The following is a 26,274-nucleotide window of genomic DNA, read 5'->3' as shown; positions in this document are numbered from 1 at the left end:
TTTCTCTAACTGTAGGATTAACCAGTAAAATTACATAAAGCTTAAAGGAAATAATTTCAATTCATATATAAAATTAATAAGAAGTGACTTTGAACACCGCTGGATTGAATTCAGATGATTTCTTTTTTAGTACTTCTACTTAAAAGAGGATCTTGGCATCTGCCTATTCATAGATAAGAGAGAAGGAGGCCTCTTGTTGGTTATTCTTGAAGATCAGTCAGAGAGGAACAGGACCCCTCCCTGCCACCTCTGGCCTCCCCCAAGGCCCCGGGGAGGACAGCACAGCCCCTAGGCATCTGGGACACCTGTGGATGCCTCCTCAGGATAATGTTTTTAAATGCGTAAGACAAAATTCAGATTTTCAAAGGAAATATAGCAGTTCGCCCTTATTCACAGTTGCAGTCCACCTCAGTCTGAAACTATTACATGGGAAATTCCAGAAATACACAATTCATAAGTTTTGTGTGCTATTCGGAGCAGTGTGATGAAACCTTGCTCCATCCCATTCCCTCACATCTGCACCATGAATTGTCCCTTTTTCTTCAGTCTCCACGCTGTAGATGCTCCTACCCATTTGTCACTTAGTAGCCATCTTGGTTATCAAATAAGCTGTCCTGGTATCATAAGTACTTGTGTTCAAGTCACCCCTACTTAAAATGTCCCCAAAGTGCAAGAGCAGTGATGCTGGCAGTTCAGATATGCCAGAGAGATGCCATAAAGTGCTTCCTTTAAGTGAAAAGGTGAATGCAGTCCAGTGAGATACTGTGAGACAGACCACATCCACATAACTTTTATTTCAGAATATTGTTATATTCTTAGTATTGTTGTTAATCTTTTACTGTGCCTAATTTATAAATTAAACTTCATCATAGCTATGTATGTATAGGAGAACTTATAGCATACATAGGGTTTAGTACTGTTCACAGTTTCAGGCATCACTGGGGGTCTTGGAACTTTTTCTTCCTGAATAAGGGGGGACTACTATATACTAAAGTACAGTTACAATATATTTAAAAACATGATGAACTAAAATATGAAATTAAAAAGAACATCTTTATTAACTCAATTTCAAGATGTAGAGGCAGGTCCAACAACTCCCCTCATTAGACATAGTAACAAGTACTGATGACATTTCAATATATCTACAACTGTAATGTGATTTTTTTTAAATCTGAAATTTATTGGTGACAAAGTCAAGGCATTGCTGATATTTCTATAGTTTGCCACTTCCCATCATAATTAAACGAGGTGCTACATCACAGTTAGGAGTTAGTGAAAGTAAAGACTTTTTTCCTACCCAAGTTTATATACCTTTGGGGGGGCGTGGTCCCCAGGTTAAGAACTCCAGGTAGTGCATGTCTCTTAAGTGTTGATGGCTGTGTTGGGAAAGATCTTAAAGCTAACTGTGAAGCTCAGGGCCGGAATCACTGGGAACAAGATTTTGGAACCCAATATATAACTCAGTTTCACCATGGTTCTCCTTGGGCGGGGCCAGGACAAAGCCTTGGGCCTAGAAGCAGAGGCTGGGCTCGGACACCATCCCTCCCCTGGGCTTGCTTCCCTGCTGGACAGGTAGAAACCTCCCCAAGCCTCAGGTACCCACTTGAAGATGAACATAAACCCACTTCACAGGCGAATCATGACACTCAAATACACACACACACACACACACACACACACACAGTGTCAGGCATAAAGGAAGTGATCAAAGATGCTTTTTCAAGTAGAATTTTTATTGAAATAAATACACAGGAAAAGTATGACCAAAGACCCAGGATTTGGCTTCCATTCAACATCCATTACACAAAAGCGTTCTGCTTTTGTAACTATTAGTATTTCAGGACAATGTTGACATCAAGTCGACATCAAGTCGGCTCCAATTTTTTCATCTTTGACCATAATTTTACAAATATTCATGAAAACGACATGAGAGCTTCTTGTATCCTCTTGTTATGTACTGTTGTCATTGCCTCTGTTGGTTTTCCATCATTGGGTCATTTTGCATCATAAGAAGTTGATTTCTGATTTCTGATAATAATGATCATATTACCATCTGCCACAGGGTTTTCTCCTTTACAACTTTGCTCTCTCAAGAATTTTGTTAGCAGTATTTTTAAATTATCTTGATTTCTTTTGCTGCTGTTATGGTAGAAAACTACACGGGAAAATATTGCCACTTAAAGCATTTGCCTCTATCTTCTCTAAGTACATACGATGTCCTTGGTAGCCATTACATATTGCTGAGATTCTTTCTTCATTACAAAATGCCTTGTCCACTTCAAAGCTTTGTGGCTACCAGTTTGTTTCAAGATGGAAAGCTTGCTCAGAAGTTGAACTTAAAATTTTGTAAAATGCTGTGGGCTCCAACAATGATCACAAGTATTGCTTCAGTCCAACTGAAAGAATGCTGCTGTTGTTAGTTAACCTTGCCTTTCTTAAGCCATAAGAAAGGCCTTCTGTCTAGTGAAATTCAAGAGAAATCTAGTTGAAATGTTAAACCTGCAGAAATTACTGAATTTTTTCAGAAAGCTTTGGGATATTATATATGATGTTAAGACAATGGAAGGTAATTAATAGTGGAACACCAGTACCTGCCTCCCTTCTCTTAATAGCTCATTAGGGCCCTGGGCATTGGCCCCACATCTAGGATAAGGCTTCTTACATTGGTAGGAGAGTGACTAGGTGTCTCCAGCAATTTTTCCAACTCTTAGCACTCCGGGGTAGAACACCATTCTCACAAGCAGAAGGAACGGTATACAGCTCATTGATCCTCCAGGATTTTTATGCCGTTTTTCTTGCGCTCACAATGATTCTTCCATAGTTGAACAATATTGAAATCTGAAATCCAACATCTAAAATCATTAGACACATGAAGCATCCTGTCCTCAGTGTTTCTTAGCCTGCTGAGCAGATAATTCTAAGAAGGGATGTTATCTCTATGTGGAAGGGAGACGATAACACAATCTAAAGCAGTGTATGGACCCAGGTGCTGTTGCCATAACTACCCTTTAGGTTTGTAATGTTTTCAGCATCAGAGTCAGCAAATAGAAACAGATCTACCCAGCACTGCTCAGATTGTTCTTTCACATTTATTTATGTCTCTCTCTCTCTCTCTCTCTCTCTCTCTCTCTCTCTCTCTATATATATATATATCCTGCAAGCTAATTATTTAGCTGTCATCGAATCTTTTGGCTGAGGTCATTTCAGTTGTCCTATCCTAAGAGAAATATTAAAGGCTCTCAAGCCACACCTTGGCGCCAACCACGCCGCAGTATTCAGAGTCTCCAAGGTTGCCAGTTCTCCTATTTAATAGGTCAAGTGGGCTTGGTCGGAACGGATGAACCCAGAAGGCTATGTTAGTCAGCACTTGACTTTATTGCCCGTGAGGGGCCAGTAGACTGCACAAGAGCAGGTGGCCATCATTTAACCCTTTGAGACCTGTTGAAAAGTGTATTGATGGCACCACCCAATCACTGTGGCCAGAAGACTTTCACAGAGTTCAGAACTTGGTCTTGGTCAGCACCCAACCAGGAAAGATACCCAAGGCCCAGGACTCAAAACCCAACTGTGGGAGGAAGTGTGTGAAGGACACAGCCAGCAGGCCAACCTGAGAGGCTTGGGTCTGCGTAGACAAAGGAGTGAGGATTCTGCCAGCAGGTGCTGGCTGGGGGCCTGAGGTTGAAGCAGGCTGGTGAGAACAAGTCAGATCCACCACCCCAAAGCAAAGCTTGCATTCTGCTTAACCCTTCACAAAGCACTTCCACATGCATGGCTTTCAAGAGATCAAAGACAGGGAGACATCTTGGCATGAGGATTAAGGCAGCTGGCAGCCAGGAGGGATGAGGCAAGTGCCTATTTCTCGAGTTCTTGCCAGTAACATCATTGAACCAGACCATCACATCTCCTGTAGGAACAAGGGGCTCAGTGAGAATTTCCAAGAAGGAGCATCTCCTTTCCTTTATATTGTCTTGTGTTGTAGCATCAGCAAGTAGTTGCCAAATAACCCAGTTTGAGAGACCATTAAATAGAGAGCAGATGGTCCACCATGAATGGCCGGGCAGAAAAGCATGTTACAGGACCCAGGAAGTAAGAGATGGCCCTGGCTCAGCTTGCATTCAGGACAGAATAGGCTTTATCCAGAGGTCTTGTGGACAGTCCCATAAATTCTATGGAAACTTCCATACTGTACCGTCAAATTAAGTTGCCCCAAAAATGTTGAGGGAAATGTTAAGAATGCTACCAAACCTAAAAAGGGCCCAACCCCCTGACGTGCAGCAGTCCTGAACATGGGACACGGAATTTTGCCATGGAGAAATTAAAGCAGTTTATTGGCAGGACACCAAGCCAGGAGAACAGGAAGTTATCAATTAAAACCTGAACTCCCCAATGGTTTTTAATCAAGGGTTTTTAAAGGCAAAGATTGAGGGTTAGGGGCGATGCTGATCACACTGACTGGCTGGTTGTTGACTAAGCTTCAGTGGTTTTCCTTAGTCTGATTAATTTAGTCCCTGACATCACCTTGTCTGGAGCCTCCCTCACCATGGTCGGGTGACCTCACTGGGCTGAGGAACCAAGATTCTGCAAAACATCTCATGATTGTACATCAGTGATGCTATCTTTAAAGCAAAAGGCAGAGACTAAACATCTTGCAATCTTTGTTATTATTTAAGCCATCATTGCTTTATGCTTAACTTGCTACATTTTTCTATTATCTCAAGCAAAGTATACTTTTAAACATTTTTTTTCTGGAACCTGGTTTATTGGCAGGCCTCCGGGACATGACCAACATACTTTCTTAATCTTTGACTATAAGGTTTTTGACAACGAAAGCAATTGAAACATTTAGTTGAAGCCCATACCTACATCTCTAGAGTCTGTGATCCAATACCTACACATGTTTACTATTAACTGTTGGTTTCAAGGTCTTTCTGACATTTCTGGTTCCTAAACCTTCAGTGAAAGACTGCTATTTTGTCATTTGTTTGGTTTTAAGAAGAACAGTGCAGTGATATGAACTACCTTTATAATTCAATCATAGTTTGAGCAATAGAAGGGTTAGTTTTTCATAAGTAATATTACCTTTTGAAAGTATGAATCTCTAAATCAACCATCATTTGCTACTTAATATTTTCCTTTTCATGTTATTTTTCTCAATATAATTTCAATGACTCTTGGTACCTTGTACACAACCTTTATTTTCTTCATCTCCTGCCAGCCTCATCCATTTCACTACTTTCTGCTAACCTTCAAAGTCAGTAAGTCACAATTTTGACAAGTACGTAACATTTTTAAAAAAATACTTCAGAATATCCTAGAAGGTTTTACTCTGAGGTTGGGTGAGTAAACCCTTTAAAACTTCTTTCTTGGAAACCTCTTCTCTCCCACCCTCCCCTCAGTTCTCCATCCTCCTCTTCGCTCCCCATCCTCCCCTCAGCTCCCCACCCTCTCCTTTGCTCACTATCCTCTCATCTACTCCCTCCCAGTCCCTGGACAGCAGGGAGGCAGAAAGCAGTGAGTGCTCTGACTGACTGGGAAGATCAGTTCTCAGTGTGCTAGCAGCGGTCTGCCCATTCCCTCTCCTCCCCATTTCCTCTTCTGAAAACAGAAGCAAAAGTGCATCCACCTGGTGTCCTGGTAAGGATTTAGTAACCTGCGAAGATTTTAGCTTCCCCTTCAGCACCCCAAGGTCCAGTCCCCTGTTGGAACCCCACCCACCAGACCCAGCTCCAGGTCACATCCTCCTTGCAGCCTCTGCTACTCCATCTGCCCAGGCTCCCGGTGCAGCCCCAAGAGCACTCTGCTTCCAGCGTACTGGGACAGGTGCTCCCAAGAGGAAGCCGTGCTGTGTCTCCCCACCCAGCTGGGCTGGACGTTTCTCACAGAGGGAATAACTGCCATAGGAAGAGCAATTTGGTGGGACTCCAACAGAAGGGCATTTGGGGTCCGCAGGAACTAGCCCAAACCTTGCACCAAGCAGGCACTCAGCCCTTGCAGAGTGAAATTGAGTTGATGACTTTCAGGTACCGCAAGGTAATGAGTCATCAAAGAAAAATTATGGGTGTTCAGTGCACTGTAATTGCAGTGTCAAGAAAGTGGACATTTTTAGTAACAAAACAACACTGGGTCAAAAAGGCATAGTCCGGTTGACGCCAAGTATCAAACTAATTTCACCTCCAGCACCATGTGCATCCCATGTGACTTGGATTTTCTGTTTTTCTCTAAACACTGAATCTATTGATCATATTATAGTAAATATGAGAATTAATATCGTGAGTTTTTGTTTTTAATCATGTGCCCTGGAAACGTCATTGTACTATTTGCCAGAAAATAAACATGGTGGACACTGGATGGAGCCTTCTGTTCAGGGTCCAAAAGATAGTGGGGGACCCTGCTCCCTGTCCCCAGGTCACCAATCAGCACATTAGGGTTTGGAGCTTATTTTGTAATTTCATTGTGAAGGGTGTTATTTAAAGAATGTACCTGTAAACATCTCTTTGGTTTCTTTGTGGTCATTTTATGATTGGAGGTTTCTGTGCCACTGTGTGTTCTCTCTCTCTTCCTCTTTCTCTCTCTGTCTCTCTCTCTCATCTCCTCTCTCCCCCCTCCCTCCTTCCATCCACTCAGCTATGGCTTTTCTCACTGCAGCCTGTATGAGCCTGTACTGCTATTGGAAGGCTGCTGGGATCACAAGGTAATACAGACTGAGTACTTTAAATAACATAAATTCATGTTCTCACAGTTCTGGAGGCTGGCAGTCTAAGATCAACATGTCGGCAGGGTTGTTTGTTCTGTGGTATTTCTCTTTGACTTGTACAGCCTCATGAGGTCTTCCTTCTGCTTGTGTGTCCTAATCGCCTCTTCTGACAAGGACACCAGTCAATTCAGATTAGGACCCACCCCAACGACTTCATTTCTCCTTAATGACCTCTGTAAAGACACTTATCTCCAAATACAGTCACCTTCTGAGGTGCTGGGCATTAAGACTTCATCATATAGATCCTGAGAGACACAATTCAGCCCAAAATAGAGTCATTCTTTCCCAACTTGTATTAAGTTAGACCATTATTTTGCTCTTCGGACTTTGACCTTGGAACCTCCATCTTCCTGTCATTGTTCTGAGGCCTGGCCCCGTGGCCCCTGCTGCCTCCCCGTCTCGTGTTACTAACTGGACTTTCCTCCGTCTCCTCAGCCCCTTTGCCTCCTGCGGCCTTCCTCCTCATGAACTTTAGGTTTTCCAGAATTGGCTTTCCTTAGCTTTGTTATTCTTTGCTTTCCCACAATTTCTTTGTCTTCTACTTTTTCCCAGCCATCGTAATTACCTTTTTTTTTTTAATGCTGTCCTTTTTCTTTCCATCTGAAGGATTTCTCCTGGCTTTCATTGCTGCAGGCTTCTCCCCTTGCTTTCAGTAAGACCTGCGAGTGGGGCGCTCTCCGTCTTCTCTGGCACTCTCTCCATTTCGCCCCTTTATTCCCGTGTACCTGATGACTTTTTGTCTCACTTTTCCTTCTCACGGTCTCTGGAAATCTCCCCAGCCTACTCCCATGCCAGGCCTCTGAATTAGTCCAGGGTTGATAAGAGTACTCTTCTCCTCTCTTTCCAGCTGTCACTGTCTCAAATATCCCTGTTCACACTGGATTAGTCACTTGCCCTGTTGCGTCTCTCTGATTGATTATTTCCTCTCCTCCTCTTTGCCCAGGGTTCTGTGTCTGCCTTTTCCACTCAGGGTCATCTCCATCCTGGGAGCAGGTGGCTGTGAAAAGGGACACAGTGCTCCATGCCTTTGCCTAAGGACCTGCAGAGAAAGAACATTTGTGGCAAAACCAAGGTGCAGAGAAGGTGGCCTGGAGCAAGCAGTGTAGACATTCCAGGTGAACTAAAGGGGAGCGGGGCTGCTTGGTTGGTGATTATTTCAAACAGCAGCTCAGGAATCGGTGATCCTGGAAGGCCACCCAAGTGAACCAACTAAGGTCGAAATAACTGTGAATACATTTTAATCCAATTGGTTTTTATGCTAATATATCCACATTGATGCATTTTTTTAATCCAACATTATTTTTTATCAGTTTAGATGATCCTACCAAACTTAGATGAAGGATGCTTTCTGAAAGTCCTTAATTCCATTTTTATGGTAATTTTACTCATTCAATTTATAGTTACATCAGAAGACAATTCTTACTTGGTCATTTTATTGATCAAACTGTTTAAAACAAGCACTTAACAAGATTCATCACAAGATTAATTGAGGAGAATGATTTTGTTCAGCCATTTGCATGTTGCATGTACTCCTATTTTACTCAAAAGTAGAGGAATTCATTCAAATGTCCCCAGACATCTCCACCAGTCTGCCAGCCAGACCTGAGAACAGGCTGGCGCAACCCTGCGTGGTGGTTCCCGGAGGAACCTAACATAACGTATGAGCACAGCCATCCCCCTCCTCCCGTCACCCGTGGGCGCCCCTTGTCCCCCTGCAGTCCCTCCTCAACCCTCCCTCCTGAGTCCTGTCTTCTTGGACCTTGCACTCCGTACGGCAAGGACTTGGTTTATTACCGATGCTGACAGAGGGCAGCATGGCTGTTCGAGCCCTCCCTGCCTCTTCTCCGTCACAATGATGTTATCTCCATGTGTCTAGACACAACACTGAGCAGATGACACGCGGCGTCTTTTCCATGCTTGATCGCCAAGGCCTGCTGTTCCCAGATGTTTTGTGAGTGGAGGGATTTTCCACAAACCTCCCAAGTATCAGAGTCTAATGAAATGTCATAAGACTGGGTACTAATATATATAACCCAAGACTTTTTATAAAAATAAATATAAATGTTTAAAGTATTTATATAATTTTCTTATTCAAACAGATACACGTAAACGTTTGCATTTTATTTCAGGATGACATCCCTGACTTTCACAATACTGCAATTAAATGATCTGTAGGGTTTTTTTCTTCCACTAAATGCATTGAACCCCTCCCATCAAAAAGAAGCCAATTAATTAAATGAAAAATAACAAATGGATTTTCTCTGTTACTACCAACTTTGATCTACCCTTGTGATGATAACGATTTATTAGAGAAGTAAACTGCTCTAATTCTGTTTAATTAAACAACAACTATTGAGTTGGAATCAGATGTCCTTCTGCCATGAAAGTGAAAACAGGGGACATTTTAGGATAGAGACTCAGGCAAGACCCTGTGTTCGTCTCTTGCCATCACAACAAGTGACAAGTGAGCTGCTGCAATCAGGGCCCAAGTTGCAGGTCTGTTTCTGTGCACCAGCGCTCAGTCCAAATACTCAGTACTTAGGAGACTGAGTAGGGTGCGGTGACTTTGTCCTCTAATGACAGACGGGCCCCTCAGGAGACCTGTACTTCCCAGAGGGCAGTTCTGGTGATGTGACTCTGTCTGTCTCCAGTGGGTCCACTCGAGGTAGGGCCTGCAGTGAGCCAGTTACACAATAGTGTAGCTTCTATCATCATCATCATCTTTTTTTTTTAGATTCTTCCATGGTTCAGTATTTCATGAAGGCATCTGAAAAAGCATAGATCTTATGATCACGCACACAATTGTAATGTTGTATGTTATTCTGTCCACTTTGTAAAACCCTGGAGTTTTTTCTAATTATAGAAAGTACATGCTTATTGTACAAAATTCACGCAGTACCAAAATGTAGGAGGTAGAAAATGCAAAGCTCCGTGGTCCCACCTGCCAGAGATAACAACCACTTTTCTACACACACACATTCACACACAATTACACTGGTGTAGCCATTTTCACAGTCAGAGGATCATACTTTTGGAGCAGGACTGAGTTGGTACCTCTTTTCCCACCAGTGCACTGTGGACCTCTCAAGCTCACTCCTAAACGCACCCCCGGTGTGGTGGTGCCATGTGAGCAGTCCCTCCCTCTTCTGCACACCCCGCGAGGGCCGCCCAACACATCAGGTGTCCGCACTTGTGCCTCTCGGCCCAGGAAGGAAACCACCGGAAGCTGGTTACTGGATCCAAGGGCGTTAACATTCCATATAGAGACTGAATAAGCATTGTCAAATCACTGTCCATGAACGTTCCGCCAGGTCACACTCCCATCAGCGGCCTGACCTTGACCCCACCCCGGCATCTCCAGCTATTGCTTTCCTTGGTACTGCCCATTCTCATTGACAAAGAAAGATCTTATTTTTAAACTTACATATATCTTACTGAGGCATAGCATCTGTATTACTTTGCTAGGGCTGTCATAACAGTACACCAGACCAGGTGGCTTAAACAACAGAAATTTATTTCTCACAGTTCTGGAGGCTGAAAGTCCCAATCAAGATTCTGGCAGGATTGGCTTCTTTTGAGATCTCCCTTCTGGGCTTTCAGTTGGTCGGCTACTCTCTGTGTCTTCACATGGCCTTTCCTCCGTGTTTGTGTCTGTTTCCTAATCCCTTCTTTCTATAAACACACAAAACTGATAGGATTAGGCCCCACCCTAATGGCCTCTGTTCAAATCATTTCTCTCCTTTTCTCTGGGTTTTCTGGTTGTCTGGCTTTTTCTTGTCAATTTTCATGAATTCTTTCAGTTTTCCAATATTTATTCCTTGTGTAGATTTTAGATATTTCAAATATTTTCTCCCAATATATTCTCTCTCACTGGAAAAAAAATACCTGATTTTGAATGAGTTCCATTTAGCCATCTTTTCACAGTGAGAACTGTATGTGAAGAACATTTTCTCCCCAATAAATCACAAGCAAAGCACCTTTTTTCTCCTATATTTTGCATTCTAATTTTAATCTATTTTCTTTGTGCATCCTTTCAGGTAGAAGTCCGGCTTCATTGCTCCCCATATAGAGTGAACATGTCTTCTCAGCCCTGTCTGCTGAACCACCTGACTCTTTCTGCTGCCTTTTATTTTTGGTCATTTTTATCATGTGCAAGTCCCATATTAATTTGATTCTCTCCAGTTCCACTCATCTGTCTGCTTCTGTACAAATATTATACATAACGGTTTTTAGGAATATGGCCTCCTAGTCTGTCAAACATCACATAGGGCAAGTCCTCCTCTTTGCTCAGCTTTTTAAAAACCATCTTAACTTTTTGTTGATCATTAATGTTCCAGGTAAATTTTGAAATTATTTGTCAGTAACTTTGCTCATAGTAGTGAGTGCTAGTTTCTACAACCAGTTATACCCTGAAATCTCAGTATAACACAATAAACCTGTCTTTCCTGCACACAGTCTGATGCAGTTTGCTGCCCTTCTCCATTTTGAACATGTGGCCCCCAAGTTCACAGCAACAGGAGATAAGAATGAGCTAGCACGTCAGCTCATAACTGCCCCCACTGAGAACGAACACACATCCCTTCTGCTGACAGCCCACTGGCCAGAACTAGCCAGGGGGCCACCTCTGATTGGGAGGGAGGCGGGATATGTAAGGAGCTCATGTCTATTTGTGGGTCACCAACACTCTTTACCACATCAAGTTCCTCAGGAATAGCCACAGCTTCACTCATCAAGGTGCACACATGACATATGCTCAGTTTTTTGTATGTGAATCAGACCTCAATAAAAGTGGTTTAAAAAAAAAAAAAACATGAGACTTTAGGATTTTTGAGGTAGGAAATTCTATCATCTACAAATAATAAAATCAACAGAATATCACCTCCAAGTGGCACAGAAAAATCGTTAATACCATGAGAGGCAGGGAAACAAAGCTAGAACTATTATTTTTGCCACCTCTCATATGAAGATTGAGTAAGCTTGATTTTTGTATCTTTGAATCTTAATGTAAGCCAACATAAATATAACAAAGCCAAGAATATTAATACATATAATTGTTCTTATGATATTTAAACTATTACTGCAAAATATACCTGGAATTAACGATTCCATTACTAGGGGAAAGGCAATTTTGATGATTTACTTCTTTACTCCCTTGACGTCTAATTAGCATCCATCGCAAAAGGCGTTTGGTCGGATCTAGGAAGCAACTGCTTAGTAGCTTGGATGACCTGGAAGGAAGTTTAGGAATGTGATTGTGTTCCAGTTCAAATCCTGACTCCAGCAGTTGGGAGTGGAGTGACCATGCTCCCCACCTGCCAGCCTCAGTTTGTGCTCCTGTATCAGGGAAGATGATAGTTGCTCTCCCTGCCACACCAAGGAACGAGATGCAAATTAGCAAAGTGATTTGGAAAAAATGTGGAAACATTAGGAAGCTCTGCAAGGATGACGATCAAGCTGTAAGACGCTTTTCCTTTACACGGCATTGCAAAGCCCAGTAACCCACAGGCACAGCGGGAGCAGACCTGGCAACCCCGCCTCCACTGTAATGCCTGCTTTGGTGCTTTACCACACTCATTCACAACAGGGGTGGGGGACACGTGTGTCTTTGTGGGGGCTGTGGCTGCTGTCCTCAGCACTCACATGTGTTTTGATTAAGGACAAGACCCTCCCATCCAGTCATTATCATCTCAGCAGAGTCTAGAGGAGGGAAAAACTTCCTCTGCCCCCAAAGCGCAAAGCCTTTGTACAAAAGAGGAAAATGAATCTGGGGAAATGATAAAATGAATCAAATATAATCCTGACAGGGTGTGTGGGGACAGGAAAGGGTGGGTCTAGGAAATGGTCTCATAATCTGATATCAATAAATAAAGTGACTTTTTTTCCCTCCCAAAAGGCCTGGCACAATTGGATATACTGTTGTTTAAAAATCTGCTTAGTTTTAAATACAGTTGTGAAACGCTCCATTAAAAATTGCATGATATTGATAATCAAGACACATTTGGACATGGGCCATGATGGTCGCCCCCCCGCCCCCGTATTTATACTTTTATCATTTGTTGTTACTTTTTCTAGTATAGCAGGGCGGGTATGAACAGGAACTCCGGAACCCAGCTTTGTGAGTTCAGATTCCAGCTCCACCACCCAACCTGCGACATGAACTTGGGCACTTTAACTCTCAGTTTCCTCATCATGAGTGAGGTTGTAGCAGTCCCTCCCTGGTGGGGACTGAGCACACTTACACATGTAAGGCCCTTGAAACGGTAACTGGGACACACTTTACCTGCACTGTATTGTAAAGTATGTATTGTTTGAACATTCCCTGTGATATTTATATAAAAATCACTGACTGAATTCGTTCCTCTACTTACTGTAATTCTTACTCAATCAAAAAGAAAAGGTTCTGTAGCAACACCTTACACAAATAATGAGTTGAAATCAGAGCATCCCCAAAGTAATGACCTAAAAGTAATAATAGCCATCCCAGTTGCTTATAGAAAATCACTTTTTAAATTTTTATTAGGTCAGTCAAAATCAGTCCCTCAGTTTTCTAAGCTTTTCAGTCAGAGACTAGAAATGTGAATTTAGAACCAACTTCCTTTCTTGATTACAATCTCAGGACTATTTTATGGTAACAGAACACCGCATTGTCCAGAAACATCCCCACCCCCTTGCTTCCTCAACCCCCAACAAGCTATTTTATGCCATTTCTTGGCCCTGCGTTTTCTTGCAAACAGAAGAAGCATGGGGTGAGTTCCAGCTACAGTGGAACCGTCCTCTGTGTGACCCCAGCAAATGAGGTGGGATGACAGTGTGTAGTTCTGCGGTGATTGGAGTCCTTCGCTTTTATCCGGTTATTTGTGGCACCTGGCCAGGGGGACTCTGTGCTCAGAGCTCTTGATTTAACAAGAAACCAGTGTAGTTGCAGGGTGGGGGGAGGGATTGACAGGCAGGGTGTGCGGGAGATGGAGGGATGGGAGCAAGGGGGGAACCAGAGGAGACAGGTGGGATACAGGGAGAAGTAACTGCAGCCGTGGAAGTGCGATGCTGACGTGCTGCGATACGTGCCCACGGTGCGGGAATGAGCTGGCTTTCCAGAGCCGTCCTTCTTATGGGCGCTGAATTTCACCTCTAGACCCTCCAGAAAGTTGTTGTATGATACACTTAGTTTTTAAAGGAAAGTGCATTAGGACTGGCCTGAAATATGGAAGTCAGGGTGGCGCCTGCTCCGGGGCAGGTGAGTGCCTGGAAAGCTCCAGGGCAGAGGAGCGCTTTCAGGATCACACCCCTGCGCCTTGTCTTCCCGTCTATTCAGAAGGTAGGGCCTCTGAGTCCTGTGCAGGCTGTGCCGCCCCCAGCATCCACCACCCTGGCACCTCATTAGCGCCTCATTAGCAGCTGGTGCACAAAACAACAAAAAGTGTGTTCTCAGGCAAATGTACCAGGCACTGTCAAGTTTATTATAAGGTGTTTGTTATTCGAAGTTCTCAGCACGGAGAGGACCAGTTTTCCCACCGGGAGAGCACCGCATTTGACGACGCGGTAGGGGCTGGTCCTGCTGGGCAAGCATTGCTGCAATGCAGAGCTTGTGTAGGGCCCCAGTGACTCGTTATGGATGGTCCCTTAAAGTGGAACTCCGGCGGTGGGAGGGGCCTGGGAAGGAGTCACACACAGCCTTCCCAAAGGGGGCCCAACCAGGCCCAAAACTTATGACAGTTTTTACAAAGGTGATGCAGGAAGCAGAAGTACAGCGTGAACGCACAGACTGCTTCTCAGGTGATCCTTTTCGGTTCTTTTCCTACTTGGAGTGACCTTCGGTCATATGCTGTTCGCCATGCCCCCTTGTTAATTGGATTCCTCAGCAGGAAATCCTTCTGTGGATTTGTAAAGCCAAACCCCCATCATCTCTGCTGGACACTGGTTGCCACCAATAATGATCTGCACACATGGCAGGAGCGGCCTCGCCTTGGGGTAGAGAGAAATGAAAACCAATGAACCCAACTCCAGGGACTCAGAAATCCCAGTCTCCACCCATCCTCACCTAAGTGGCCTGACCCATGAGCTCTGGGACCACGAGCTCACATCAGTGTTGAAGGCCTCTGGTCACATGAAGGTGCCCCCTTCCAGGGCAGACCCTCCACACACCCCACAGCCTTCTCCCTAAGACTAACTGGGCATCCACCGAGCCCCACACAGAGAGCTTGGTGAACCCGCTCCAGTCAAACCGATATGGGGGAGCTGCCACCTTCGGCCAAGCTCATGGTTTCAGCCATGCCAGGGACTCCTGGCACAGTGCACTCACACCCAGCCCTCAGGCTGGAGCCTGCCTGCTGAGGCTGCTGCAGGTGTAATGGGCTCAGGTGGGGCACTGGTGGGGAGCCGCGCCACTTTTTCCCCCCACCAAGGACAGGGGTGACTGGAGTCTCCGTTGACCACCACCCCCACCTTTGAAACATGAGGGACTGGTTCCTGCCGGCAGGTACCTTTGGCTGAGGGCCTCTTGGTGATGTTCCAGACTGTGAAAAAATGGTTGACTAGAAAGTTGAGCGGGTTTGTTCAAAATAAGGAAGTGAAAGAGAAACTCTTTGGGGGAAAAGGTGATGAGTTTTATCCTCTCAGTGTCCGCGCAGAGGCAGCAGGGACTGGCCCCGTGGAAGTGACTGGCAGGACTGACGTTTGGGAGCGAGGTGGAGGCTGACGGTGAGGATTCTGAAGTCCCCACCTGAGCAAAGGTGACCCAAAGATGGAGTGGACGGATGGCCTAGGCTGTGTGCTATTACAGTTCTCTCAAAGGGTAGAAGGTGGCTGTCCTCTGTTTTGACAGGTTAAATTCCCAGCCCTGGTTCCTGTCCTGGGTTCTAGTGACAGCCGGGGTCTCCGTCATGCCTTCGGGGTTCCCTTCAAGGGCACCCTGTCACTGTTGTCTGTGCTGCCACAGAACCTCGTGTGTCAGCGGCAATGGACCATGGAGAATGTCGGGATCACCTGGTTACAGAGCGTCCTAAAGTCCACAGCGAGCCTGGGGGAGGGGCCCCTGGCTGGAGGCAGATGGCCTCTCAGCGTGTGGTGTGACGCTTTCAGGAGTGAGTGACCCTTGTCAGCACAGCCGCCTTCTGTGGGGAAATGAGCAGCAAGCAGGAGGTGTGGGCAGTGCGGTTTGTCTCTGGAGAGGCCATCAGCGCTGCTGGTTCTTCCTGACTGCCCAGGGCCTCTGCCCTCCCTGGGAGAGAGGAAGACCCGGGTTCTCTCACAAATGCCCGCCCCCCATGCATCCCTTCCTTTATTCTGACTCCCAGCAGCAGAAAGTCCAGAGCACCCCGTGCTTAATTAAGGCCCCATGGCGGGCGGGAGGCAGCCTCCAGCATCCCCAGCGGCAGTGGGTTGAGGGAGCAGAGTCCCACCCCCAGAACAGGAGGACTGCAGTGACTATTAAGTCATTGAGAAGAAACAGGTCGACTGAAAAACCAGCGAGGTGCTGTGGGAGAGAATCTTGATTCTCATCCTTTTCAAAATGCGTTCTAAGAAGAAGGGAAAATATGCCTCCCTAAGAAAGTTTATGTGTGTTCCTAAGAAAGGAAGAGGTTTGGCCTGGGTTCCAACCTAAGAGGTCAGGCTGGGTGGGAAAACACCACCGTTTGCTGCCAGTCTCTCGCTGAGCGGAGAGCAGAGGCAGAGGGGTCCTCACTAGAGAGGCCGGGTTGCTGAGGCCAATAAGGGGGACACGTGTTTGTCCAGTGGAGCCGGCTCCACTGTCTGATGGTCCTGGGAGCCTGCCCGCGATCCCAGGGGCAGAGGACGTGCCCATGAGGCATTTCCAGACCCCACATGGAGGCAGCTGGAGTCAGCTCATAAATAGAAAACACGGAAGGGGTGGCTGTTTTTCACTAAAGAAGTGTTTTAACCGTGAAAATGGAACATGGTGTCCTTGGCTTGGCCTGTCACAAGCAGCATTCTGTGTCGCGTAAAGATGGAACCCCAGACTGCCAGTCGTCTGCGGGAACAGGGACTGTGAGTGAACAAGCATCTGCCAAGGGAGGTCCACCTGCTCCGGTCACACAGGAACCTGAGCCAAGGAGGGTCCACGCACCTGGGGTGGGAAAGCCAGGCGCTTGGCACTGGAGGCAGAGTCAGTGCACTGATCAGCTCAGGCCTTAAACAAGCTCTGTGGTGAACGTGGGATGGAGGCAGGGAGCGCCATGTTGCAGAAGGGTGTGGAGGGCCAGGGCGTTCGGTGACCGAGACTCATCTTTCGTCCAGTGGGGGGAAGCCAGGGCAGGCAGCATTTGTGGAGTGAATGGTCAGTACCTTGTTTTTCTTCTCTTAGTTCTGTGACCCTTCTCCATGTTCCTGAGAGCCAGCTGGGCCCTGGGTTCACCACGTGGCTTCCAGTCTTTCACTGGAACCCTGTGTGACTTTGAGCACCTCGTTGACCCCTCCATGTCTGTTTCTTCATCCATAAATCAAGGTTGAGCCCACTCGGCGGGGTGTCGGGAAGGTTTTAATGAAGGCGTTCAAGCCCCATCCTGGCACACGGCAAGCGCTAGTCAGAGCCACTGTGAGTGCCTTTAATAAGTAGGTCTGGCTGTCGCCTCCTGAGCTCCAGTGCAGCTAATGAAACCCGCTGGGACCTGACTGCTTAAGCAGAAGTATAAGGATTAGTAGAATCTCCAAAAAAATATTTTGGAGGTGATTATCTGATGTTTAAATTTTTAGCAGAAAGTTCCTTTTTCTCACTTCTTCCAAGGAAATACAGTATGTCTCAAAACAGAATCAATAATTGCTAGAACTTTCTTTGAAATGTACAGGGAAGAGATGCTTATGTTTTGCATCAAAAATATGCAAGAACTGTGCTGTTGGTGCTGCCAGTGGCTTGAGGACGTTTTAATGATAATAGTGAATATTATGCAAGTTCTTATAATAAAACTGATGCTGGCTTTGTTGTCATCCTGAGAGTTTTCATAAATTTAAGAGAAAATATCTGAAGATGTTTACTACCTTATACTTGAGAAAATATTTTAGAGACTTTAATAGGCAGTCTGTGGTTACATAATATTTCTCAATGGAAAATTTTAGAATGTTGCACTAAGGAAACATCCCTTCTTGAGTGAAGTGGTTTTGCATCGTGGGTGTTAATCTTGTACTTTGTCCTGCTATGAGAGTAATTGCCACAGTTGAGCTGGCCTGCGGCCCTGCCAGGGGAGGGAGCTGGAATCTGGCCAGTTGCACTCATTCATTCATTCACTCACTCATTCATTCATTCACCCACTGCCACCACCCACCAGGCCCTTGGCTAAAGTTCTGCACATCTCACTCAGCTGGGGTCACCTGGGGCCACTGGGCATCTCCAGCAATGTACACATTGTCTGTTGGGTGGCAAGCACTTAATTAATCTGTGGGAAATGCAGATTGCTGTCTTGGGATTTTTTTATTATTAAACTGCACTCTTCCAAAGAACCAGATTTGTCTTTAATGTGCAGAGATTGCTTTTGAAAAAAAATAAGGTCAAGAAGAGTTTATGAAGTTCTGATTTCATCATAAATGAAGCAAGCATCACGCCTCTGAGACAACTGTCTCCCCCTAAGGGCTGGCACCAGTGCTTTCTGGCCACTTCCCAGCACCCTGCACGCAGGCCCCATCCATGTGCTCCCTGGCTCCCCATTGCCTGGCCCAGCCCCGTGCCTGTGGCTTTCTGCTTCTCCTCTTGCCTGACCTGCCCCCTGCAACTCCCCAGTCCCCTTCCTGGAGCATCTTCTAAGACAGTGTCCCCCACAAGCTGTCCTGTGTCACTGGTCACACCACCACTGTACCCGCTTACCACCCCGCACACCAGGCCAGTGATTTATCTTTCTCCAAAGGCTCACCCCACGCCACAGGTGTCGGTGGGCACAGGATCAGACATGGAGATTGAGGTGCAGGGAGGACAACTTGCTCAAAGCCTGTCGCTAGTGGTCAGAGTAGAGCCTTGGCTCCTTGCGTCTCTCTTTGTGGACCCTCCACCATGCCCAATTCCCATGATGTGAGAGCGCCAAGCACGACAGCAGCAGCCTCCCGCCTGTGGGCCTGGATTTATGATACACAGGCCAAACCCAGCGTACCCAAAGGGACTCAGTCGCTTACTCTGTAAACCTGTGTTCTCCCCGGTCAGAAACCTCTATGCCTTCGTCCTCCTCCCCCTCAATGACATGCCTCCCAAGCCCTGCTGACGTGGCCTCCACTGGACTCGGCCCGTTTCTCTCCACCCACATTGCCTCTGCCACAGGCCAGAATTTTGCCCATCTTCTCTGAATTGTGACCATAACCTAACTTGCCAACACCCCAACCCGATGGCCACCCACCTCCCAAGTGACCCATCCCAAAAGATAACCTGACTGGATGCTTTGCCGTCCCCAGGAGAGATCCAGATGCTGCAGAATGGGGTTGAAGACCTTTCTGTCAACCTTACCTCTTGTAGCGGGGAGAACTGTGTCCCCCTAAAAGACATATTGAAGTCCTAACCCTCTCACGTGCCTCCGCACTGTGAATGTGCCCTTATTTGGGATCTTTGCAGATGTAAAGTTAAGATGAAGTCATCCTGGATTAGGATGGGCCCTAGTGCAATGACTGGTGTCCTGGTAAGAAAAGGGGAATTTGGCACAGAAACAGAGAGAGGCACACATGGAGAAGGCCGTGGGAAATGGAGGCAGAGATCAGGGTGACCTGTCTAAAGCCAAGGGACATCGACAATTGCCAACAAACCACGAGAAGGCAGGGGGCGGCGTGGAACAGATCTTCCCTAGAGCCTCCAGAAACAGCCCCGCTCATACCTTGGCTTTGGCCTTCTGACGCCCAGAGCCGTGAGAATATAAATTTCTGTTGTTTGAAGCCACTCACTGTGACACTTTGTTCTGATAGCCCCAGGAACTGATGCACTTCCCGTTGCTGCCTCCTCTCTCCCTCCCCTCCCAGGAGCACCTGCACACAAGTTCCCAGAGCTCCTCCTGGCTTCTGGCATTCTGGCTGAATTATTCCACTTGGCCTTCCAGCCCAGCTCCCGAACAGCCAACCTCCTCCAGAAAGTCTCTGCTGCCCAAAAGGAGCCCAGTGCACACTGAAACCCACCTTGTAAGGGTTAGGGTTTCTGAGTGCTCTTAGACTAACAATTACACTTTCCAAGACTTTGCAAACAAATAGCTACTCTGTAATTCAATCCAGGAAATGAGTGAAGGAACTTCAAAACTTTACATAGTTGTCTGGAAATTCTACTTTTAAAGGAGCAGAAGCCTGTAATTCATAGGTAAATGAAACACAAAAATGCTATGAAGGTATCTTTGCAAAGGAAAAAAAGTAAGAAGAAAAATCTAATTAAGGAAGATATAGAGAATGAATGTATTTGTGTCAGCTTGTTAAAATAGCCATTGTTTAAAAGGCTGAGAAATTAGCCACATAAATTTCAAGTACGGGATTTGCCTGAAGACATTTTTGTGAGGAAAGAAACCAAGTGATAACATCCACAACAAAGAAAGATTTTGTTTTTTTTTCAAGAGGACACAGTGAAACTAACTTTGCCGAAGAAGACCCTCTGATAGTTTAAAAAATAAAGTGCACCATTTATTCTGTTCACCCTGTACCTGGCACTGTGCCAAGCATATGATATTCTTTAACCTAATAAGTTTTGTAAAAATCTAGTGTCATATGATACAATTATTACGCTTATTTTACAGATGAGAAAATTAAGATTCAGAGAGGTTAAGTGGCCCAAAGTCAAACAGCCAGAAATGTTGCAGCAGGGATTTGAAGCCAAGTCTGTTGAATTCTGCATCTCCTTCCACCCTGACATGCACAAATACACACACGCACACTCACATGCACACATGCGTAATCTGTGCCCCAGCTTTACCAAGTGACTACCCATGATTCCCTAAATATATCTGGTTCCTTCAGCCTTTGCTTTTGGACCCCGTATCCGCATCATCACGACCTGGTATAAACACCTACCCGCTCGTATTTCAAAGCTCAGCTCAAGTGTAATTAGATATAGAAATCTTTCTGGATGCACAGACAACTGACACTACTCCTCTCCCCACCTTCTCTTTTTCTCTCCCCCATGGTAGACTTTAATCCCTGCCCTCCTGAGCGGTATGAGGACCAGCATCATTTCCACCTTGGACAGTCCTATAGTTCCAGTAACCAGAACAGTGCCTAATGGAGAAGGCTTGTAGCAATTATTCACCAAACAGAGAATGAACTGACTCCACCTTGCTCTGGGCCATCTTTATTCTGTATGCTGGTGGTTCTTATTGAGGGATGATATTACTTGGCATTGTCTGGAGACAGTTTGGCTGTCACAATGCAAAGAGTGCTGCTCTAGCATGTAGTGGGTGGAGGCGAAGGGTGCTGCTGAGCATCCTACAATGCAGAGGACAGCCCACCCCCTCATCCCCAACCAAGAACTCTCCAGCCCATGACATCAATAGTACTGAGACTGAACAACCCTGGTCTACACCTTCTGTCTCAGCAGCTGCAAATACCCAATGGTCTCCCCATAATGGACTCTAAGCCCCCGAGGGCACGGGCCTAGATTGCTTTGTGTTTTAAGCACCCAACAGAATGAATGAATGAATGAATGAATGAATGAATGAGAGAGAAATGCAGAGTGACAGAGCCAGGCTGAATTTCAGTGTGCACACTGAAATAATGAAAACCCTGTGAGATCAGTTGGCTGAACTGAGGACCTGAGTCTGGCGAAACTTATTAGCTGTGTAGAAATGCTTTCATGTTGACCATTGTGATTGGCCCCCAAAAAGGTCAAACCAAAGCACAAACTAATGGTCTTGTTTGACAGACGCACCCCAGAGTATTCTCGTTAACACTGTTCTGCATCCATATTACAGTGAGATTTTTCAGGCTCTTGGGGGAAAATCCTATGTTACTCATAATTCTACACTTACAGCCTGTGGCTCAGGAGGGTGCTTACTTATCCAGCTTCCTCATGGCAACAATGCAATCACAGTGGGTTGAGTAAATTGTCACATCCAGGTCTTTCAGCGTTAAATACAAGTAGGCATTGTAGGAGAAATAAGAGTTGTTCTAATGAAAATGCTCAGAATATACTCTGATTTTTAATTAAATAGAAGCAGACAAGGAAGAAATATGTATGTTATGAAAGTAAGGAAAATAGTTCTTAATTATAAAATTCTCAAAGCGTTTCCACATTCAGTATCTTATCTGACATTCATAGTGATACTGTGAAGTAACTGTTGTCCCCACTTCATAGAGGAAAGCACAGAGTCAGAGGAGTGAGGCTGAACGTTTCCTCAAAGCCCAGACTCAGGGAGACTGGACCCTGGGAGGAAGAATGGGAACCAGTTCAACAGCAGCACCGCTCTGGGACGTCAGGGGCCCGGGATGGACGGAGCAATCCACCCCTCCCTGGCACAGTGGGCACCTCGGGGGCATTTCAGCAAAAGGTTCAGACACTCTGGCAGAGCCAGGAAATGTAAGTGGTCATTTTCAAGCTCAGGGTTTCACTGGGTGATACTTAAATAGACAATCTATGAAATGGTGTCTGTAACTGTAACGATGGGTGTAGGAAACTGGAGAGGAGAGGAGAGCTCTTTGTGGACAGCTGAACACAGTGAAGCCAGGGAGTCCTCCGAGTAGCTGACAGCAGGCTCTGTCTCCTGGCGGCTGAATGGACTGAGTGCTGGCGCGTTATGTTCATAATTCTTCCCGGGATAAAAGGCCACAAAGAGCGGTCTGTTCATTTGGGGTTTTGTCTGTTGTTTTTTGTAACAATTGGGACTTTCACAAAGAATAAGCAAAGTATATGTTCATGCCAAAAGTGACAGAATATTCCAAGATTATCATCAGCCCGTATTTGTCTGGCTGCTTTTAGTACAGAATTGTCAAATCACACCGTAAATTTTCATCATTATAGAAAAGAATCATAGAGGCGATTATAATTTGCATTTTATGCAAAAAACATAGCCGCTAATATTTGTTTTCACTCATGTAGAAATTGATGCCGATATTCCTACACAAATGCATTTGCATATGTTTAATGAAGTAACTTTGGACTTTGATCTCAGCCAATGATGATGAGTATAAATGTATAAATGTAAAGGGTAGTCCCCTTTAATCAAGTATAACTATACCAAATAAGCAACATAGGAAGTTATAAAATTAAAGCTGGAGTCACGTCCCAGTGAGACGTGGGGAAGTTCCTAGAAGTCAGTCAGTAAGTGGCAGTTTCCTGTCTTCTCTTCCTGTCTTCCTTCACCCTTTTAGCAGCTCACTTGATGTGAACCAAGCAGCAAATTAGAAAAAGTGGTGCTGTCCTTGATCAGCACATGAGGAGATTCGCCTAGGGGTGTCCGGGGGTAAGGGTACAGAGAACAATCGCAACTCTGGATTTCTGACTCCTCACCAGGGCACTGGTCTGAGTATCCACTGTTGAAAGGAACCATAAGCACTGGATTTAAGTATGTGGGACACCCTTCCATTCCCAGTTTCCAGTGATCAGCTGCTATTTTCCTTGTGGAATATGAGGCCAGTACAGGGTTATCAGTAGGGTATCAGAGAAACCTAAGACTGGGTAGAACTTGCCCATCATACAGAACCTGGGTGGTTGCTGCCCTCAGTGCCTGTCCAAGGGAACAGGTTCGCAATGTGGCCCAGTGAGGCCTGGCTCTGATTCAGGTCACCATTAGACACGGATGGCACCTGTCCCCAGAAATGCAGAGGACCCACTCGGAGAGCCCTTAGTAAAAGCTTATAAACAACAGGAGAACATTGAGAATAGTATGCATGCGCTTGCTGGTGGAGGAAACTCAGCCAAGCCTTTCCGGGGTGTTTCCATCCCAGCAGCAAAATACACACTCAGAAAGGCGAGCAGGTCTTCCAGGAGGGGCTAAGGGAAGTCAAGTGCAAGGAAATGTGCCCAAGAAGCTCAGAGTGAGTTTTTGTTGATGTGCCGTCAGGAGGCATAATGAAGAACATCTGAGGCCGAAACAATGGGATGACAAAAACTGTCTGACTGACGCAGACCCAAATGTCCCATCTTCAGACCAGGATACACCTGGCCACTGTAGGTGGGGTGTGCAGCTCTCCCCGGGCACCCATCTCCCAAGTTTGTGTGAGCCATCATCACTGGCCCATCACCTTTCCCCCCTCACTTGAGACATGAGGACAGATTTACCCCTCCATGAAAATGGCTCCCCCAGCTCCCCAGTGGCGTGACATATAGGAAATTTATTAATTGCTCCTGAGCTTGAGTTTAAAGTTGGATTTTTAAAATATGAAGACTATACTTTGAGGGATCATTTCTATAGTTTGTTACTAAAATGTGTGTGTGACTATATAAATACTCTCATCTATGTAGAAATATAGAAATCTCTGCTGTTTTTGAAGAGGAAATGAAAGTTGTAATTAAAGGCATGCTTTGGTCGGGGAGAAGGGAGTTAGAACAGTGCCTGCCTTGGGGACAGTGCGCTGGGTTCTGCAATGATGCTGTGGCAAAGCCAGACCTGCCTCTCGGGACCTGGTGGAGGGTGCTTTCCAGAGTCCCAGAAGGAGCAAGTTCAGAGGAAGTCAGTGCCAATGGGTTTCTGAAGATGTGCCCCTACCCCCGACCCTCAGAAGCTTGCCAGCCGCTGGACTCCTCCATCTGCCTGGTACCATAGCCATAATGCTCTGTACCTCTGTTTACATCACACCGATTCAGACATTAGGAATGACCACAACTTTGCCTGTTTGAACACAGTTGGTGGAAAACAGGATTCGTGCCGGAGTTCTAACCTGGCTTCTTTTTCCTCTTACACAGGGGCGGATCTGTAGAAAAGCGGGCAAATCAAAAAAGTCCTTCAGTCGCAAGGAAGCCGAAGCCACCTTTAAGAGCTTGGTGAAGACGCATGAAAAGTACGGCTGGGTCACCCCTCCCGTCTCTGATGGCTGATGTTTGCAGCGTGCCGCCCCAGACGCCTCGGCGGCCTCTCCACACACACAGACACCCTCCATCTCCTCCGCGACGCTGAGCATCCTCCATCCTTTTTTACTCCAGCTGGAACTGAATCCTGAATGCCAAGGAGACATTTAAGTTATTTATGAACAGATGTGTTTACAGAGAGAAAGAGGGAGCAAACGCTGTTCGGGATTAAGTTTCGATCATAAATGAATGATCATCTCCAAGTCACTGTAGAACAAATATTGAGATGGTGACATTTCCCAGCCCACGTTCCCCTCCACCCTGACCACATTGCCCTTAGCTTCTTTCCATGACAGCAGCTCCAGAGAGCAGGCAGGCAACTCAACACCCCTGCTCAACCCATTTCGTGTCAGTGGCGCCATTCGTATTCCATAGGAGCGCCCTGCATCGCCGGTACGTGTTTGCTGTGCTCTCTATCTCTGTTTCTCTCCCTGGCAGGGCAACATCACTTGAAGACATGTCTTTCTGTGGCCCCATGTGACAACATGTAGACCTCATTTGTGCTATGACCTTTGGCTCATGAAAACAAAATTTTAATATTGCCAGGTTCTAGTGATTTAAAACAACTGCCCTCTTGGTTCAGATGTGCTCTCTCTGTTGATGGGGTGGTGTCCACAGAGAACCTGGAGCCCTTAAATGACAAGCAGGGCTGCTGTGACCACAGTGGGGTGCACAACCCTGCAGGCTCCGGGCGCGCACTCCCTGGGGCTCAGAGCAAAGGGTGGCAGCGTGGGGACAGTCTCTTCCGATATCCTGAGATGCTCCTCCGACAGTGGGTTTCTATTCGTGTCTTCTCTCTGCTGGTCAACCCACCACCAAAAACAAAAGACAATTTTCCACTCACTGAAGTCATCAGACTCATTTTATCATGTGTGCTAGTGACAGGGAATGCCAGAACTGCCAAAGGGTACCAAGTGATCGTTCGACGATTTGCATGACCGGGTTTAATTCTTCACCCTGTAGTCACTTGTGTGTCCCCCGAGGCTGGGATGCGTGAGCACCCCGCTGTGATATAAACTTCCTGTTATTTAATCTCCCCACAGTTTCATTTCTCTCCTCTATTAAGTTACTTAGACCTTTCGAAGAAACTCCATGAAATGAAGAAGTACTGTTTATAATAACATGCGGGAAGAGGAAAAATGTTCACCCCAAGTGGAAAATCTTACTGGACACATTTTAAATAAAATCATGCATACCTGACACACTGCCTCAAGAATCCAATCATTGTGGGGGACGCTTCTATTTAAAATATTTTGTCTATTTTAACAATTTTAATATTTCAAATACTACAACTAGCACGACAGCCTTTTGCAGTGAGACACAGGAGAGGAGTCCTAGGAACCCATAGCCTTCACAAAAGTCCAGTGGATTAAAATGGTCCCCAGAAACAACAGGGAGATAACTAGAAACTGGCACACAGAGGAACAATTTGGGCAAACGTGAATGTTGCTAATTATATTTTATGACGCTGAAGGAAATCTTCGCTGATGACATGACATTCTTCAGGCAGCTTTGGCTACTCAAAAAACCACCTGCTCACTGTCCAATGTTGTTGGAGATC

General features: G+C 45.8%; 1 protein-coding gene and 1 pseudogene across 1 annotated transcript in view; both read left to right on the top strand.

Moving 5' to 3' along the window:
* UBE2QL1 (ubiquitin conjugating enzyme E2 QL1) overlaps positions 1-25,950 on the top strand; it is a 36,810-nt gene extending 10,860 nt beyond the window's left edge. Inside the window, exon 2 of the mRNA XM_054578347.1 lies at positions 24,552-25,950. Within this exon, the coding sequence (XP_054434322.1) occupies positions 24,552-24,683 (132 nt within the window). The 3' untranslated portion in view covers positions 24,684-25,950. The remainder of the gene's footprint in view (positions 1-24,551) is intronic.
* Positions 24,030-24,119, top strand: LOC129074759 (uncharacterized; annotated as a pseudogene).
* Positions 25,951-26,274: the final 324 nt, after the last annotated feature.

Source organism: Pteronotus mesoamericanus, unplaced genomic scaffold, assembly GCF_021234165.1.
Source record: "Pteronotus mesoamericanus isolate MK-2021 breed Mesoamerican mustached bat unplaced genomic scaffold, CSHL_Meso_final contig_50, whole genome shotgun sequence".
Classification (NCBI taxonomy): Eukaryota; Metazoa; Chordata; class Mammalia; order Chiroptera; family Mormoopidae; genus Pteronotus; species Pteronotus mesoamericanus.
The sequence above is the reverse complement of the archived record's forward strand: the minus strand, read 5'-3'. Positions and strand labels throughout refer to the sequence as shown.